At 42.6% G+C, this 19,181-nt stretch overlaps 2 protein-coding genes across 2 annotated transcripts in view; one reads left to right on the forward strand and one right to left on the reverse strand.

Moving 5' to 3' along the window:
- Window positions 1-19,181, forward strand: part of LOC308075752 (uncharacterized protein) — a 183,717-nt gene that overhangs the window by 103,332 nt on the left and 61,204 nt on the right. The gene's annotated exons all lie outside the window — the stretch shown is intronic.
- Window positions 5,953-19,043, reverse strand: LOC308076388 (butyrophilin-like protein 10; the record flags this gene model as incomplete). Its single annotated transcript, XM_080416623.1, has 6 exons — window positions 5,953-6,014; window positions 9,488-9,763; window positions 10,680-11,018; window positions 13,085-13,214; window positions 15,654-15,745; window positions 18,974-19,043. The coding sequence occupies 6 exons, from the start codon at window positions 19,041-19,043 to the stop codon at window positions 5,953-5,955; spliced, it is 969 nt and encodes a 322-aa protein (XP_080272749.1).

Genomic DNA, 19,181 nt, shown 5'->3' on the forward strand with positions numbered 1-19,181 from the left:
CTGGGTGCAGCTGGGTGAGGTGGTTTGGGAGAGTATATAGGGAGCTCTCCCACAACCTCTCATTCTCTCTCTCTCCTCCCTGAAAGCAGGATCTCTGCTACCTGGCCTGTGGGGCCTAACCCTTTTGTTTTCAGTTCCTTTACACACCTTATACAACACTCGCACAGCACATTCCACACATCCATACACTGCATTACATTACTGATTACTGACTTACTCACATCTCATACTTGCTTTGCTTTTGATTATGATTACATTCTTTAATTCTGAATAATAAATATAATTTAAACGTTGACCTTGTGTGGACTCCCTCTTTTTGCCATGTGTTACCCTAGTGCATGACAAAATGGGGGCTCGTCTTAAAAGTCACTTGGTTTGTTTGGAAATTTAGATTTGATCAGATGATTTGAAATTGCTTTGGAATTTGTTTGTTTGGGAGTTTCACACAAGTTTGTTTGTTTTGTTAGGAGCTGGGGAGAGAGAGCATTTGGCCCCGGTGTGCAGACTACAAGGTAGGTGTTGGGATGGGTATTACGGGGGGTAGTGAACAGAACAAAAAGTTGGGAACAAATCCCTGAGCGACCGGTGCCAGTTAGGGTACCGGTTGTTTTTTTTCTTTGATGTAATTAGTGTTTGAATAGCGGCGGATCTCGAGGGTCACAATAGGTGGCTGGAGGGGAGCATTCCTCATGCTCGGGTGCCGACTGGTAGGTTAAGGTAGCTAGGTAGACTAGTACTGTATATTAGATAAGTTAGGGGGGGGTTTGTTCCTATTTTTGTGAAGTTCATCTGCACCTTGTGTTACACAGACCAGCACTGAGTTTTGTTGAGTAATCTGCACAAACAAATTTTAGTCATGGAAAATTTTGTTAAAACTCCATCAGTGGAACTGTTGAACCTCTGTACCAAGGAACAGTTAATGTTGGTAGCCGCTTATTATGACATTCCTGTGACAGAAAAGCTCAAGGCACCTGTGAAGGCCAGTATAGTGACAGGCTTAGTGGCGAAGGGGATCCTTCAGCCAGTTGAGGAAGTTGAGGAAGATGAGGAGGAAGATGATGAGGAAGATGGAGCTGTGGGAGAATCCAGTATGGGGTTCAAAGAGAGAAAGGAGCTTTTATTGTTAAAACAGCAGCATGTGTTGGTAAAACAGCAGCATGTGTTGGAAGTGGAAAAAATTAAACAACAAATTGAGACGGCTAGGTTGGATGTGGAATACAAAAAGCTAGACATGATCCAACAGGGTATATTATCATCAGACGCACTGTTCACTGGTAATACTGAGAGGAGAGGGAGTGTAAAAACTTCTGACATTGGCATTAACCTCAGACTACTTCCCAAATTTAACGAAAAGGATCCCGATACATTCTTTTTATTATTTGACAGAGTTGCGGATGCACGTAACTGGCCAGACACAGATCGCGCCTTAATGTTACAGTCCATTCTCACAGGGAAAGCTCAGGAAGCATTCGCTGCTTTAAGTCCTATGGATAGTAGGAGCTATGTAAAAGTCAAGGCAGCAGTGTTAAAAATGTATGAGTTAGTGCCAGAGGCATACAGGCAGCGATGTCGTACCTGGAGAAAACGTGACAAACAGACTCATGTAGAATTTGTAAGAGATTTGACTACACAATTTGCACGCTGGTGTTCTTCATCAGAGGTTGAGAACTTCGAACAACTATTTGACCTAGTGGTAATGGAACAGTTCAAGAACACTCTACCTGCTAATGTTGCTACGTATGTAACTGAGAGTAAGGTAAAAACTCCAGCCGAGGCAGCAGTTTTAGCAGATGAGTACGTTTTAATTCACAAGAGTAATTACAGTGGTCAAAGTACAGAGAAAGTGTACAGAGAGAGATTTCCCCGGGTAAAGACCGGAACAGAGTTTCATGGCCACAGGTTCGACAACAGAGTTGACAACAGAGTTGACAACAGGGTGACACCAGGCACGAATGACAAAGCAGTGGGCTTATGTCATTATTGTAAAGCAAACGGACATTGGAAAAAGGAATGTCCAGTCCTTAAATCTAAGGAGAGGTTCACCGGCTCACAGGTTAAACCATCTGCCTTGACCAACTCACTCAGCCCAGTGGCTTTGCCTGTAGGACAGCAGAGTGCGCTATTGAAGCCTAAGACTGCTAATGCATATTTGCCATTTATTTCCAAGGGGTTCATATCAGTAACAGGAAGTGACAAACAGGTGCCAGTGAGGGTGCTAAGAGACTGTGGCTCATTGGATTCCTTTGTAAGAAAGGGTGTTTTACCTTTTGCAACGGAAACTGATACGGGGGAGAGCATTTTGATTCAGGGAATGGGCATGTTTGTGTTTCCAGTTCCAGTGCATAAAATGTCTCTCATTTCAGACTTGGTTAAGGGAGAAGTTCACATGGGGGTGCGGCCAGAGTTGCCTGTGGCAGGGGTGGACATCATTCTCGGTAACGACCTCTGTGGGGAACGAGTATGGGCTGATCAGGTACCCAATGTAGTAACTAGAAAGTGGCCTGGGGCTGTTCAACAGGACAATGTGTCTGATGTTGCAGTGGTATATCCAGCTTGCGTTGTTACACGTGCCATGGCTGCCTCACATGATCTCCAAAGTGCCGATCAGGAGGTGGGTTGTGGTACATTTGACTTGACTTTGCCTGAACAGTTTAAATCTATGTCACAGGTGGAGTTGGCTGTAGAACAGAAAAATGATCCTAGTTTGCAAGAGCTGTTTGACAAAGCCATGTCTTTTGACAAGATAAACAGTAGTGTACATGGGTATTTTCTGCAGGATGGCTTGCTGTTTCGCAAGTGGGTTCCTCAAGCAGAAGCTCTTGGGGGGGATCCAATCTTTCAGTTTGTGGTTCCGAATAAATTTCGGACATTGGTCTTACAAACGTGTCATGATAATGTTGCTGGGCATCAGGGTGTAAAGAAAACCTATGATCGGGTGTTGCGATATTGTTTTTGGCCCCGTTTGAAGCGTGACATTGCAGCATACATCAAAAAGTGTCATACTTGTCAGTTGACGAGCAAGCCGAACCAGTCAATAAAGCCAGCTCCACTGTGTCCAATTCCTGCAGTGGAGAAACCATTTGAACATCTCATTATTGACTGTGTTGGGCCGTTGCCTCGTTCAAAGCTGGGCCATACATATTTGCTCACAGTTATGTGCCAAGTAACGCGTTACCCAGCAGCTTATCCACTTAGAACCATAACCACCAAGTCGGTTGTGAAAGCCTTGACACAGTTCATCTCGGTCTTCGGGATACCTAAGATCATACAGAGCGACCAGGGTTCTAATTTCACCTCCCGTATGTTTGCCGAGGTTCTCAAGCAGCTTCATGTTAAGCATAATAAGGCTTCAGCTTATCATGCTCAGTCACAGGGGGCCTTAGAGCGGTTCCATCAAACCCTTAAGTCCATGCTGCGCTCATACTGTACAGAACTGGGGCGAGATTGGGAGGAGGGATTACCGTGGCTCTTGTTGGCTTCTAGAGAGGTAGTCCAGGAAAGCACAGGTTTCAGCCCGAATGATCTAGTGTTTGGTCACAAAGTTCGAGGTCCCATGGCTATTTTAGAGGACAGCTGGAAAGTAGCTGAAACCCCTAAAAGTCTTCTTGACTATGTCAATGGGTTTAGACACAGGTTGATTTTGGCGGTGGAAAGTGCAAAAGAGAAGTTAGGACAGTCACAGAGGAAAATGAAGTCTCTTTATGACAGGCGTACAGAGCCTAAGCAGTTTAAAGCTGGAGATCAAGTTTTGCTCCTTCAGCCGATAGTGAGTTCTCCTTTCCAGGCAAAATTCAGTGGGCCTTACACTGTTGTGAGACAGGAGACAGAGCAGAATTACATCATAGCTACTCCAGACAACAGAAAGAAGACTAAGCTGTGTCATGCAAATCTGCTAAAATCATATTACTCCAATCAAGCTGATGGGGAAACGGTGAATGCATGTCTTTGTACAACCAGGGTAGCTGGGTCTTCATCTCTGGTAGTTAATCCAGAGGAGGGTGAGACTCCTGATGTCATTTTACAGGGTCGGTTGAACAATACTGAGTCCTTGAGTAAACTTGATTCTAATTTGGCCTATTTGGATGATGATAAACGTTCTGAGTTGTTGGCTCTTATTAACGGTTATCCTACTCTGTTACAAGATGTGCCCACGGTTACGCATCTCATTGAGCATGATGTGGAGTTGGAGGATACAGTACCTATAAGACAGCGTTTTTATCGGGTGTCACCTGAAAAACGTAGATATTTGAACAAAGAGGTCCAGTATATGCTGGACAACCATATTGCTGAACCATGCAGCTCAAGCTGGGCATCGCCTTGCCTATTGGTTGGTAAGCCTGATAAGACCTATAGACTGTGCACAGACTATCGGAAGGTCAATAATATCACAAAGCCAGATGCTTTTCCCCTTCCACGAATGGAAGATTGTATAGATGAGGTGGGATCAGCTACTTATGTGAGTACATTTGACCTTTTAAAAGGATATTGGCAAGTCCCTCTGTCGAAGCGAGCACAGGAAATATGCGCTTTCATTACACCATCTGGTTTATTCAAATACACTGTTATGCCTTTTGGTCTGCGCAATGCGCCCGCAACTTTTCAGCGCCTCATGAATCGAGTGGTGGCTGGTTTAGAGGGATGCGCCGTATACCTTGACGATGTGGTAATCTACAGCGATACCTGGTCTGAGCACGTGCAACGTACGAAAGCCCTCTTTGAGAGGTTGGTCTGGGCACGATTGACAATCAATTTGGCTAAATGTGAGTTTGCAAGAGCAACTGTAACTTATTTGGGCAAGGTGGTCGGGCAAGGAAGTGTGCGCATGGTTCAGGATAAGGTAAAGGCAATCATTGAATATCCTCCTCCAACTACGAAGAAAGAGTTGCTCCGTTTTATGGGACTTGTAGGATATTATAGGAGTTTCTGTAGAAACTTTTCGTCCGTGGCTGAGCCATTAACCAGATTGTTTAAAAAAGATGCTAAATTTATCTGGTCAACTAGATGTCAGTTGGCGTTCAAGAATCTCAAGGCTCTGTTGTGTTCAACTCCTGTACTGGCCGCTCCACGGTTGGAGGAGTCCTTTTCATTACAAGTAGATGCTTCAAATGTGGGTGCTGGAGCTGCGCTTTTGCAAGCAGATGAGCAGGGTTTGGACAGAGTGGTGGCTTTCTTTTCACGAAAGTTCAATACGTATCAACTTAACTATTCAGTTATTGAGAAGGAGGCTTTGGCCCTAATATTAGCTTTGCAACACTTTGATGTATATTTGGGTTCTGGTTTAACTCCACTGGTGGTCTACACAGATCACAATCCACTGACATTTTTGAAGTCGCTGCAGAATCCAAATCAGAGGTTAATGCGATGGGCATTATTTTTGCAGCCCTACAACATGGATATTCGCCATATAAAAGGTTCTTTAAACGTGATGGCAGATGCACTGTCACGTGTACATTAGGCTTATGTGTTGAACTGTTATGTTATTTATCGTAAATGTCTTGTTTTTCTCCACTAGAGACTATCCTGTCTTCGGCTCTCTTAAATTGCTCCTGTGCACAAGGTTGCTGAGGCTGGAGGCAGGATGGTGTGGCAAAGTGGAGTAACAGGTAGTTATGGTTGCACTGTCACTCATCACTCTTAATACTGTTCTTACAGGTGACTGAGGGGGTGAGTGGGTAGTTGTATGGATAGCATACAGTTGCAAATTTGTTTTTGGTAAACCTTAGTTATGGTGAGTTTGTTAATGGATATTGTGGGCTGTAGGGGCTTGGTTACAATAATCTAAAAATTGTAAGGTGGCTATTTTACTTTATTAGAAAAGTGTACAGTGAAATGTTGTCACTTTGATTTTGTTGGTTGCTAATTGTTTTTTTGTATTTCTTTAGTTAATGTGGTGGAACCACATTCTTATGGAGGGGGGTGTGACGGCCCTGCCCCCTCTGCCTTCACTGATGGCTAGCCGGCAGCCTGAGTGAGTAGGGTGGAGTGAGGCAGGCCGTTAGACCAACTGGGTGCAGCTGGGTGAGGTGGTTTGGGAGAGTATATAGGGAGCTCTCCCACAACCTCTCATTCTCTCTCTCTCCTCCCTGAAAGCAGGATCTCTGCTACCTGGCCTGTGGGGCCTAACCCTTTTGTTTTCAGTTCCTTTACACACCTTATACAACACTCGCACAGCACATTCCACACATCCATACACTGCATTACATTACTGATTACTGACTTACTCACATCTCATACTTGCTTTGCTTTTGATTATGATTACATTCTTTAATTCTGAATAATAAATATAATTTAAACGTTGACCTTGTGTGGACTCCCTCTTTTTGCCATGTGTTACCCTAGTGCATGACAGTAACTAAAGCTCCACTGGCTAAGAGAAACGATCCACAGATAGTATAAAACAATTAAAAGAACGCTTATTGAAACGCTTCCGTCTTCCGGTGAAAACAAATGGAATTCTGGGTAATAAACGAACAGCCTGCAGTGACGGTAATGACCAGCAGAGGCTGCTAAAAATCGTTATTTGTGGACCTGTATTGTACTACTTGTTTTCTTTGATTTTTTTGTACATTTTTTCCCCATGCTTTTTTCTTTTTTTGAACATAGTGTTATTCTTCTCTGTATTTTTATGTTGATATTTGAACTGTTTGGTTGCTACCAGGCATGCAATGCTCATTTGGTATGTTCTTGCACTCTATTTCAATGACGTGACGCGCACGTCGCTTAACACCTACACTGCAAGTCACACAATGGACAATTGATATGCATCTAGGCTTATTCCTGTGTTAATTCGCTAGGTGTGAGTCGGTAGCCTTTGAAAACTTTGTTGAGGTGCGAATTTAAAGTAGTTTTAAATCTATGCGTGTGCCTGCGTGTGCTCCTGGTCAAATAGGTTCCGGCACGGCGTGCAAGGCCGTCCAGTGAGCATTGCACCCCTGGTTGCTACTATATATGTCTATGAAATTAATACCAAGGACCCCAACGGAAACAAGTCCGCAAGGACTTTTTTGGACTGACCTTTTAATAATTTTTATCCCTTGATTTTTGTAACCCTTTTTTTTCACCCGGTGCCAATTTGCTAAGTGATCCTGGGCACTACACTCCCCCCACCAGCCTAGGGAGGCCAGGGCCGAGCTCATGCCTCCTTCAATGCATGAGAGCCAACTGACCTTCTTGTCACCTGACAGGGGAGAGTTTCCCTGGTTGGACGTAGCGCGTGGAAGGAACACGTTATTCCAACCAGTTCCCTTCCCCTCCATCAGGCGCCCCGGCTGTCATGGGGGAGGCAGTATAGTGACCAGGATTACTACATTTTTGTGAGGGTATTAACACCCGCTAGGAGACACGGGGAGAACATGTAAACTCCACACAGTGTAGGCCCTTTCACCAACCCCACCTAGGGTATGGGCGCTGATGACGCGGAGGAGAAGACACGCCCCCAGCGCCCACAGCGTCCCCGGCGGGAATCGAACCCAGGACCTTCTAGCTGTGAGGCGACAGCTCTACCGACTGCGCCACCGTGCCCCTTGGACTGACCTTTTAGACAAAAGTATTATAAATGTAATTGTGATGTTTTACATTCTATTTGCCAATTTCAATGATTGAGCTCTTTTCCCCCTTGCAAAATAACAATATGATAGAACTATCTATGATTATATGATAATATGATAGAACTATGCACAAAAACGAATTTCACCCACTTTTTTACTTCTGTAAACATGTGATGTGACAGTAAAGCTTCTGAAGACGTTTGTTTGTTTGTTTGTTTGTTTTCTAGTCTAGGCCAGCAGTGCTCAAAAGAACCAAATGGACCCTTAAAGGTCTGTAACTCTGGAAGTGTATAAATGTAACCATATGGACCCCTAGTGGTCTATTTGGTTACATGTATACACTGTCAGAGTTATTATACTACATTATCAGCATGACTGACTATGTCATCGTTCTCAAAAGGACCAAATGGACCCCTACAGGTCTTCAACTCTGAGAGTGTATAAATGTAACACGTGGATAAAGTATAAATGGACCCGTAATGGTCCATTTGGTTACATTTATACACTCTAAGAGTTACAAGGTTATGGGGGTCCGTAGGTCTAATCTAATGCATATAGGCTACAAAACGGAGGGTCCTTGAAATTGCTAAAGTTTGAAAACCACTGGTCTCTCTAGGCTATTGAGTAGTATGGTAGTATGTTAATGAAAATTATGTGTTGTAACGTTTCTTCAAGTTCTAGAGTTGACAGCTTACTGAAAGGTGACAATGGGGGGGGGGGGGGGGTTAGAGGAGTGGTTGGAGTTGAATAAATTACCCAAATTACCCAGTTAATTAAATATACCTGGTTCTCACCTTAGCACCTCCCACCTGAACCAGTCCCTCCGCCTCCTCCTACAAGACCACCCACCTGTCCTAGTCCCTCCTCCTCCTCATGCCCACACCTGTTGTGTTATGATAATGAGGGGGAGGGTATATTTCTACTGTGTCATTAAAGCACTGTTTTTCTATTGTCACGTTTGACCCTCAAGGTTTCAGCCTCCAGGAAGAAACTCAAAATAGTCAGAGAAGACACAATCTGGGAACCCATCGCCAACTGAAAATGAAAAACAGCGCCCTCTGCTGTTTGTTCTATGTCTGTTGGCTCTGGGCGGACGATAACGTAACACCAGAGCACAAGGAAACCGGTGTTTGTGATGCGCCTTCAGCGCATCACTTCCGGTTGGTGCGACTATGTTTTCATTCCCACTAACAATATTTCTACACGGAACACTAACACCACTTCTCCCAGAGAACATGGATGGTTTTGGTTATAAGCCCACTTGTTTCTATGATGAAAGAGCAAGTTAAAATGTGAATATATTTCCGTGGTTTTGTCTGCTCCGCGGACGCTATTGTTAAATTAGTTTCGGTTTGTTTCGAGGGGGAAAGATCGACGGACATGTGAATCCCGCCCACTACATGTGATTGGGTAAAGCGCGGCCTACTTCCTGATCTGAATGCGCACTCGTTATGACGAACCTCCCCGACAGATTCCAACGCAGAGCAGAATCTGTTCTTGAGAGATTAGAGAAGACATAAAACACCATAAAAACACCACCAGGGGGCTTAATGAAGTTCTATCAACCTCATAGATACATGAACAGAAAAAGTGCAAAACCATGGCAACACCTCTTCTTTATTATAGCTTGTAGATAAGCTATTTTCACTATTTTGGCCGCCGTGAAATTCCTGCCCTACTCCCAACGGATTGTACCTGGTCACATAAGATGCTACAGCAGTGTTACAGCAGTGTCTAACAATTCAAATGGCCATAACTCGGTGACCATTGCTCTGATCAGCGCAATATAGGACTGGATTTTCGGGCAAACAATACTAATATTGTGCTGCATTAATGTAGATATTGTCACATGGAGTGGTGAGAACCCAAACACAGGACAGCCAGGCAGGTGTTTATAGACGTTCCTCAAGGTGTTAAAGATTAATGTAAAAATGAATTACCTTGGATGTAACGGTGTGTCTCAACAGTGTGTTTGAAGCGTGGCAGGTGAACTCTACAGGTCACCTGACCTGCTTGTCTCACTGTCACGTTGCTCTGGATTTCATAACAGTGTGGAGAAGGTGTGTCTGTCACTGAGGGTCCAGCAGGGAGGAGGGTTCCATCACCGTCCAGCCAAGACATCTCAGGTTGTGGATACCAGCACCCAGAGTCACATGACAAAGATACACCACCGTCTGTTGGTCCATTTGAAGAGATCACTGGCTGAGACCCTGACCCTGCAAAAACACATAGACATGATTATCTATCTATCTATCTATCTATCTATCTATCTATCTATCTATCTATCTATCTACTGTATATATATATAGAACAAAAAAGGACTCCTGCACATCCCAAAAAAAACATAGGAGGTGCAAGTCTAGGCAGCAGGCATATAAAGTGTAAAAAAGGATGGACCTTCCATAAGGAAAGGACTGCACACTCCAGAGAACAGAGATGGACAACTTACTACTGCTTTAAGTGATTTATTAGAACACGGGAGACCCGGGTTCAAACCCAGGGTATTAGACGTGCATGTGTGAATGTGAGAGTGAATGGGATGAATGTCTGTGATCTATATTTCTTAACTGCTGTACTGTCATTGGCAACTGAATTTCCCAAGCGGGATCAATAAATGTTATCTTATATATATATATATATATATATATATATATATATATATATATATATATATATATATATATATATATATATATATATATAGTATGTAGCCAATTATTTGTTCTCCCCAATTTAGTCATTATGCCAATAAATTCCTCCTCACACACATTTCTGTGTTGTCACTGCTGTTGTATCCTACTGACTCCAGTGAGGAGCCCCCACCAGGAGGACATTTGTCCTACTCCTCCTGCCCAATACTCCCTTCTGACAGGCTCCACCCACAGCCCATAGGAGTACATGCAATGACCAATATCACCCTCCTCCTCCCCGCCCAGCTTTCCTCCCCCGAAAATGGGTCAATTGTGTTCATGTAGACCCCCGACAAAGCCAGGCGCTTATATTATATTATCGTAAAGCGCTTTGGATAAAGGTGCTGTATAAATGCACCATTTATTTTCATGGACCCCCAAGCTCCCAAAAAACAGGCAGTTATCCTGTTTCCCCATCCATGTTTTGACTATTAAATCTTACCAACAAGGAGCTGGATGTCACTGCTGCTGCTCAGGGCTGGAACAAAACACTGGAACGTCGCCTCGTCTGAAAGCTTCACCCTGTACAGCTTCAGTGAGATGTCACCATGAGATAACTCCTCATAAAACAGGAATGTCCTCCGCTTGTACAATGGGTTCGTATCGGTTATATCGCGTCCATCTTGGCGAACGTGCACGTATGGTGGCTCCAGGTCAGCTCTGGACCAGTCCACCGTCATGCCAGCTGCATCGAGAGGAGGTTCAATGTGACATGGAAGGATCACATCATCTCCCACTATGGCCAGCACAGGCTGAGTGGACCCAATCACCTGATGTTCTCCTTAAAATAAAACATAATTACTTTAGTGTAGAGATATTAATCATTATCATGTATTGGTTGGTCCGAGACAGACAGACAGACAGACAGACAGACAGACAGACACCCAGGTTGGGTGGGTGTCTACCTCCTTTTCAGAAGAGGTCCCTGTTTGTGTGGTTATAAGTATGTCCTCATCATACTCAGGGAATGGTTAAATCTCTGTCTAATTATCAAATTTGAATGGGGAAATATATGAATTAAACAACATTTAGATATTAACAAATGTTTTAATCATTTTGTACAAACTGACCAATAGATTATTTTCTTAAAGAAAGAAGACCTGCTGACTTGGCCGTGTTGCTGTTTTCCTTTTCTGGCATTCTCTGTGATAACATAATAAAAGGTGTTTTCCTTTTCTGGCATTCTCTGTGATAACATAATAAAAGGTGTTTTCCTTTTCTGGCATTCTCTGTAATAACATGCTTAGGGTTAGGGTTGGTTAGAGTTAGCTTGTAGATCTGCTATTTTCAAACAGCCGATGTATATAGGGTTAAAATTACCCTTTTGATGCTATATCAACTCATTTTGCTGGGGACCCTCTGGAACCCCCTCATGGACCCATGGGGGTTCCTGACCCCACTTAGATAACAAGTGCTGTACAGTAGCCTACTGTATAATGTAGACTCTTATGAGACTCTACATTAGCTGACAGGGTTAAATACCCTGTAACCCTGGCAACCTTGGCCTTCACCATGCCCTGCAGTGACGTCATAAAATGAGAAACAACATGGCTCATATGACTCTTACACAGTTATTATTATATATCGGACTGACTACTATTGCCTACTATATTCAGTATTTCCCCTATATGTATTTAACCTTGTTTTTGACCGCCACAGCTTGATTTTTATGAAAATGCTATATTTTTATATATGCGACGCGCAGTGAGCTTGTAGGTGCGTCACACCGTCGTGCGACGAAGTATGAATTGGGCCACCCGTGTTCTCGTGATCTCCTGTGAAACAGCTTCCTCCCCTAGGGTAACAGCTTTCTATGGGTCACAAAGGTTTCAGTAACGTAGGCCATCGTAACCACTCGTTGGAAAGTACTTTGTTCTGTTTTAGCGTTTTCAAGATGATTTCAAGTTCTTGAGCTAGAGAAAACCTAGCTGCAGAAAGTTTATAAACCGACCGACGCTGAGTCGGTCCACTGATCATGTTCAACCCAGATTTGGCTCAACAAAGGGAATGAACTCGTTCTCATGCTATTCATCAAACATGTGGAATGCCCTACCAAAAGGAGTAAAGGAGTGTAAAACCCTACTCACTTTCAAAACTGCCCTAAAGAAACACCTTCAGGAGGCTGCAATCCCAAACTGGCCCCTGTCTAAGTCTTGACCTAACACTAAAAGCTTTTATTTTGTTATACTTTTTTCAGAATCAGATATTTCATTATTTCGTAAGGGAAACTAAAACGCAAAAGAAAAAGGAAAGAAAACGGTAATGCATTATTAACGTATTTGTTGCAAAACGTTTACAGCCTCTCCCTGTCCGTAAGCAGTGTTGCTATGCTCATTTGGGAAGTGCTTGCGCTGCATTTTAATGACGTGACGCGCACGTCGCTTAACACCTACACTATAGGTCACACAATGGACCATTGTTATGCATATAGGGCTAATTCCTATGTTAACGTACCTGGAGTCGGGAGCCTTTGTAAACTTTGTTGAAGTGTGTATCTAAAGTAGTTTTAAATCTATGCGTGTGCCTGCGCTTGCTCCTGGTCAAATAGGTTCCGGCACGCCGTGCAAGGCCGTCCAGTGAGCATTGCACCCCTGTCAGTAAGTTAACTGTAATTTCTGTCAGGCAGACAACTCTCCTATTCTTCTTATTTGTTTTAGTTAATTTAATGCCCTACTAGTCATAGTATGACTCATACTAATGTCACACACAAACTGCAAAATAGCCGTGTGTCTGTGGGTTTTATAAATATTGAACCAATTTACCATTTGATGAAAAGTACGTTAACTTTGGACATACAATGTTCCCACGATATGTAACAGTAATGTATTATTTATAATGTATCATTACCTGTGACAGATGTGTTGTAACAGCTGTTCCACACCAACAACATGTAGAAATAAATACATGGTTTTACTGTTAAAACACTGACTGGAAAGAACACTGAGACCGAGTGAACCGCCATCTTGTCTTGTTGCTCCTACAGAGTTCAGATGAAACGTTGTCACGTGAATAAACTGAAACTTTACTTTCGGTTTCATCCGTGGATTTTTATACCGACTGAATAACATATTACATTGTGTGCCAGTAGATGACGCTGTAACCTCACAAACCAGGCTTTCCACACAGTAGAGGTTTTCATTACAAACTGACCAGTGAGATCCGGTCTACAGACAGTTTTCCACATCCTTTGCACACGCACATATGCACTCACTGTTTCCGTATCCGCTCTAGACCCAGACCGGATCTAGCCTGGCATGGCCAGAATATATATCACTGGGTCCATCCACACATGTGCGCCAACTTGAGGCTAGGGTTGCAAGCCCTTGTTCCGATATGCTTTTCAGACGGACGTTGGGACGGAACTTCCGGTTTCTAACTTAAAATGGGAGTGGATGGGACTTCCGACTTCCGTACGACAACTTGACGTACATGTGTAGTCTCGCGTAGCCAGACAACTGTTCCACAATCTCTGAATGCTGAAACATTTGAAAATTGTGGGAGGCAACAGTCTGGTAACGCGAGACTATAGAGCGTCGCAGTTCCCGCCCACTTCCGGGTTTTTCGTGGTGCCGGAAGAAAAAACTCAATGCATTTTTCCATTGACATTTCCAAAAATATTTATATCTATTAATTTAAGCCTCGAATCAAGCCATCATGACATGACATGAATCATGACCATAAAACTTTTGATTCTGTGATTTTTTTTTTGTTGAAAACGGCAAAACAAAGGGTATTTATTAAATATAGTATATCATATAATGAAATATAAAATAAAATAAAATCACAGAAAAAAACCTTTTATGGTCATGATTCATGTCATGTCATGATGGCTTGATTCGAGGCTTAAATTAATAGATATAAATATTTTTGGAAATGTCAATGGAAAAATGCATTGAGTTTTTTCTTCCGGCACCACGAAAAACCCGGAAGTGGGCGGGAACTGCGACGCTATGTATGTGTGGATGCACCCACAGCGTAGATACTAGATATTAGTCTGGAATCTCTGTGTGGAACCTGGATTTCCAATATTTCCAAAATTAAAGTAAATTTATATTTATAAAAGTAGCTGTATTTGAAAAAAAACATCAAACAGCAAAATACATCACTCACACCACCTTTTAATAGGACTTTGTACCTCTGGTCATTTCGTATTGTTGTCTGAGCAAACAAACAATATTCATCAGCATTATTATTCATAAACGTTCTTTACCAACTTACAGTCTACCACTAGAGGTCAGTATTGAATCATATGTAGGTTCCTGAAGCCTCCAAAGGTCAATGTTATCTGTATGTAATGTTCCTCATATAGGTTCTCATATCAGTCAACTTTAATGTGTTTATTCATATAGAGGGAAATGATAAGTGAAGTAAATATGCAACACAAATAATGATTTATCCAATAATTAAGATCATTTTAATCAAACTATTAAAATGGACATAAAAGGGATGTGGAGGAGAGTATTAGATAGGCCTATATAACTTTTCAGCAGACTAACACAAAAAGACACATACCTCCCTCGTATTCAGGATAGCACTTAAAGGGACATTTCTCCGCTGGAAGAACCTGCAGTCACTCAATGTTAATACTGTCTATTTGTAGTAAACAGTAGCAAAATGTGAAATTTGCACCCTATGGCTAGAAAAAAGAAGAAGTCTGTGTTTGACTGGACTGCTGCATTACTACAATGACCATAATGCTTAGTGCACTGCCCTTCCTTGTGGGGAGGGGAGGCTGCTTGGGGGTGTGGTCTACATTGTAACTTTCCCCTCCCAGTTCAATAATAAACATGCAGCACACTGACCAGTGTTGCCATGTCTGGTTATTATAAGCGACTCTGGTACTTTATAAATATTGGTATAGTTGCGGGTTATGGTGTTTTGGGCTTGTTTTTAAATACATACATGTGTACTTGTCCACGGACCCTCATCTGAAATTACAATTTCTGCCAGGGACCCCTGTACCAGATTTGTGTTGTTAAAAAAATAAATATTTTCCCTCAAGATTTATTTGAAAATAGCAGATCTACAAGCTCACAATGAGTCACATTGCGACGTGTTGCAAGCTTGTAGATCTGCTATTTTCAAATAGCCCATGTCTAGGATGTTTAAATTGCTCTTGGCCTGTAGTTTCTTCTTTTGGGCTTGTTTTCATAAACCCAGTTACTTATTTATCTAGTAAAATCGAAACTCTGGCAACACTGATGCTGAAGACTTCATGATGTTCCGTTCTGACTTTGTTTGCATTTTTGTAAGTCTACCTTTGGATCACAAAACATGACATGAAGCCTTTGTCCTTTCTTGGACCACGTGAAGTCTGCCTCTTGTTGAACCAGTACACGGTTGGACCAGTACCGATTGCAAGTTTGCTATATATCTACGGAAGGATGTAAACAGTCCCATCATCACCGTGTCTCACCAGTGGCACTGTAGCGACCCAGCTGGACAGTAAGAGGGTGGAGACTTGACTGATGAGTTTTAATAATTTTATTTCGGTACTCAACGTAGAAACTATAAGGGAAGCATAAAATACACAACATAAATCAATACATCAAATAGCACCATAATACATTTGCATTTCCCATGGCTACATCACTTATACAATAGCCAACACATTAGAAAAATACATGAAAATAAACCTCAGACAATAAAATACTAAGTCCAATAATAAGATCACAAAACCACCGTGAATACAAGTTTGACAAACAATAAAAATGACAGTCACCTTCCAGCTAGGTGCTAGTTTCGCTTGACTGTGGGATGTCCATCAGTTCCAACTGCAAATACAAAAACCATCAAAACCATATTTCAACCAAACCCTGCATTGTAGATCGTCAGTCTAAATGATAAAGTAAACTCACAACAATGTCCTTCATATTTGTCCGTTTGTTCGTCCTTCCTTCCTTGACCATCCTTCCAGGTCCATATCAGACAAACAACATTTTCTGTGCAGTCCTTCCTGCTCTTCTGCCACAGAGTCCATTTTAAGGTTTTCTGCAAGGCAGGCAACTTCAGCCCCATACTGAGCATCAGCACCAGGTGAACTTCATTACATTAATCAGTGCACAGTCTGAGGCTGACGAGTTCCTGTAGGCAGGAAGCCCTTCAAAATAAATCTCAAAGAACCTGACAATTGGGCAGGAAACCTTCAAAAATGAAAGTCTGGAAAAACACCACTACGGGTCCGTTACAGGCACTGCTGCACCAACAAGGTGAAAACTATTCAGTCTTTGCTGCTGTTGTATTGTGTTCTGTATTGATTGTAGCCTTTAACAAACTAAATATATCATGTATAAATTAGCATAGTAGCACTAAACGTGTGTGTGTGTGTGTGTGTGTGTGTGTGTGTGTGTGTGTGTGTGTGTGTGTGTGTGTGTGTGTGTGTGTGTGTGTGTGTGTGCGTGCGTGCGTGCGTGCGTGCGTGCGCGCGTGTGCGCGTGCGTGCGTGCGTGCGTGTGTGTGTTACAGATATTATCTGTAATGCTTACAACAGTCATGTAATTATGTACCATTCTGCCAAATGAAAGACCATCTCCTGGCCGTGCACCCCCTGCTGCGTGATTTGGGACCGCACTGGGGATTTGGGGAAACCACAGAGAAATGATGGAGACGGCGCCGGCGGTCTTGTGCAACCGTTCCCTGTCAACTGTTGTGAAAATACGCTTGATAGAGATATGATAAGGGAGCTGATAAGGGTCGTGAATCATGCTCTATGTTAATTAAAACTATTTGTAGTTAAACAGCTGAAAACCCAGTGTAAAAAAAATGAGACGAAATCAAAGACAGACACAGGCCGGTTCTCAAATGAAAAGGTTGACATTAAGAGAAAGAATCAATACATGAGGCACCGTACAGCAAAAATATCTCTCTGACTAAACAGTCAATGATCACAATAGTTATACACAAATGAAGTTGTTATCAGCTCTGACGATGACCTCTGGCCATGAGGAGCCTCGTCCGTAAGTTGAGAGAGAAGATGGCAAGCGGATGGTGTGACAGTTTATCTTGGACAAACAGCGTCCAAATGTCTCAAACAACACGTTGACCTCGGCTCTGACCGGCGTCGCTGAAGGTGTTGTTGCTTTGTCATAGATGGTCAAGTTAACTCCAATGAGCTGTTATTGTATTCCTCCAGAGATAATCAGTGACCTCAGAGGGCCTGCGCTCTGTACAACTCAAAACACATGCCGTCTCTAGAGGAAAGGAGAGAACTAATACTAGGATTAGTTTCGTACCACCTTGAACTTGATAAAATCATAGGATTCGTAGGCAAACTTGAGTTATGCCAAGATGGCACACTAAAATAGGATATGATGGCAGAATTAGACATTTTATATCAATATTGTCCACAAAATACATAGTTTAACTCTATCAACGCTAGTCTGTTGTATAGGGATCGGGCGAAAGGCGTGGCCAGGCCCAGAAGGACCTATTTTCGGTGGCCATCTTGGATGATCACTATACAACAGCTCGTATCAACAACAGAAGATGGACCGGGAAATGCGTGACAGAGAGATACCATACAGAGAGAAGCTGAACGCGGACGCAAAGGCACGTTATCTGGAAAAATGCCAACATCTGTGCCCCAGATGTAATGATGGTGCCCAGTCCACCTGATTCGGATGTTGTTGTGGGGACTGCTCCGCCTCCAAGTAGGTCAGTAGCTCCTGATTACGCCCAATGAATGGTCTGACAAATCGCGGGTAGGTCCGTATATCGCCTACTCGTCGCCTACTCGCCCATTCAATGGTCTGATAAAACGTGATAATCTCCCATTCAATGCATTGATAGCGTTCGAAGCCGGTGCCCAGTCAGAGTCACAATCATTCATTTCATAGGCTGGTTTACCTGAAAAGAACAAAGCTTTGTTGGTTAGTTGTGTAACCGAAAAAATTAAATACAGAGTCATCTTGAGTACTGATTATTTATATATTATTAATATTACTAGCAAAGTATTATTATTATTATTATTGTTCATTCATTAATCATTGAGTAAGTTAACGGGACCTGAGTTGTGACCAGTGTTGCCAGATTTTGCGAGTGAAATAAGCAACCAGGTCTATGAAAACAAGCCCAAAAGAAGTGGCTTAGTAGCATCGGCTACTTGAAAATAGCCGATCTACAATCTCACGTAAGCTTGTACATAGGCTATTTAAAAAAAACTCTGCAATAAAATGTGGAATCTTTTTTTAAACATTCTAACGACACAACTGTCCCCTGGCACAAAACATTTTCATGATTTTTTTTTTTTCTGGAAGCAAGCCTAAATAAGAAAGTACACTTTATAAATAAGCCAAAAGAAAAACGCAACCCGCAACTACCAATTTTACAATCAACTTTACAGAAAAAGCCCAAAGTCGCTTATAATAAGCCGACATGCTCTGCAAGACGTCTGATGAACACAACAGATGTTTATATTTTGATTGTGTGCTGTCATGCTCATTTGAGCACAGGTACAGAGCTCCTTCACCTGTCAGGATGCTTCTCCTTCCACTCATCGTTGTACAGCCTCTGATAGTAACTCGCTTCCATAAGCATAAGCAAGCGTATGAAAATAAGCTACAGTATCTGGCTGTTTTGTGTTTTTGACAGATATGTTTGAATATAGGCCTATGCATGTGCTCAGTGTATCCCTGGGGTTACTTTCATGTTCTCCGCTTACCTTTTCATCGTATTATTCTGTGTTCCATGGCTGCAAATCATTACCTTTCCCTCTGCCATGATAGAATCATAACTCACCTGCTCTGCCTGCTATGTGCACGTTGACTCCACTGCCCACCTGCTTGCTGCCTCCGTTGACTGCCTCCATACTGCCTCCATACTGCCCACCTGCTTGCTGCCAGCTTGCACCTGTGTTCAAAACATACATTATATCAAGAAGGGTTTAGGGTGTGTGTTATAGATCAATGGTTACCCCTTAAGGTTTATCCTGCATGAATGTCTGTCC

This window comes from Gymnoscopelus braueri, assembly GCF_963280865.1.
Source record: "Gymnoscopelus braueri genome assembly, chromosome: 20".
Lineage (NCBI taxonomy): Eukaryota > Metazoa > Chordata > Actinopteri > Myctophiformes > Myctophidae > Gymnoscopelus > Gymnoscopelus braueri.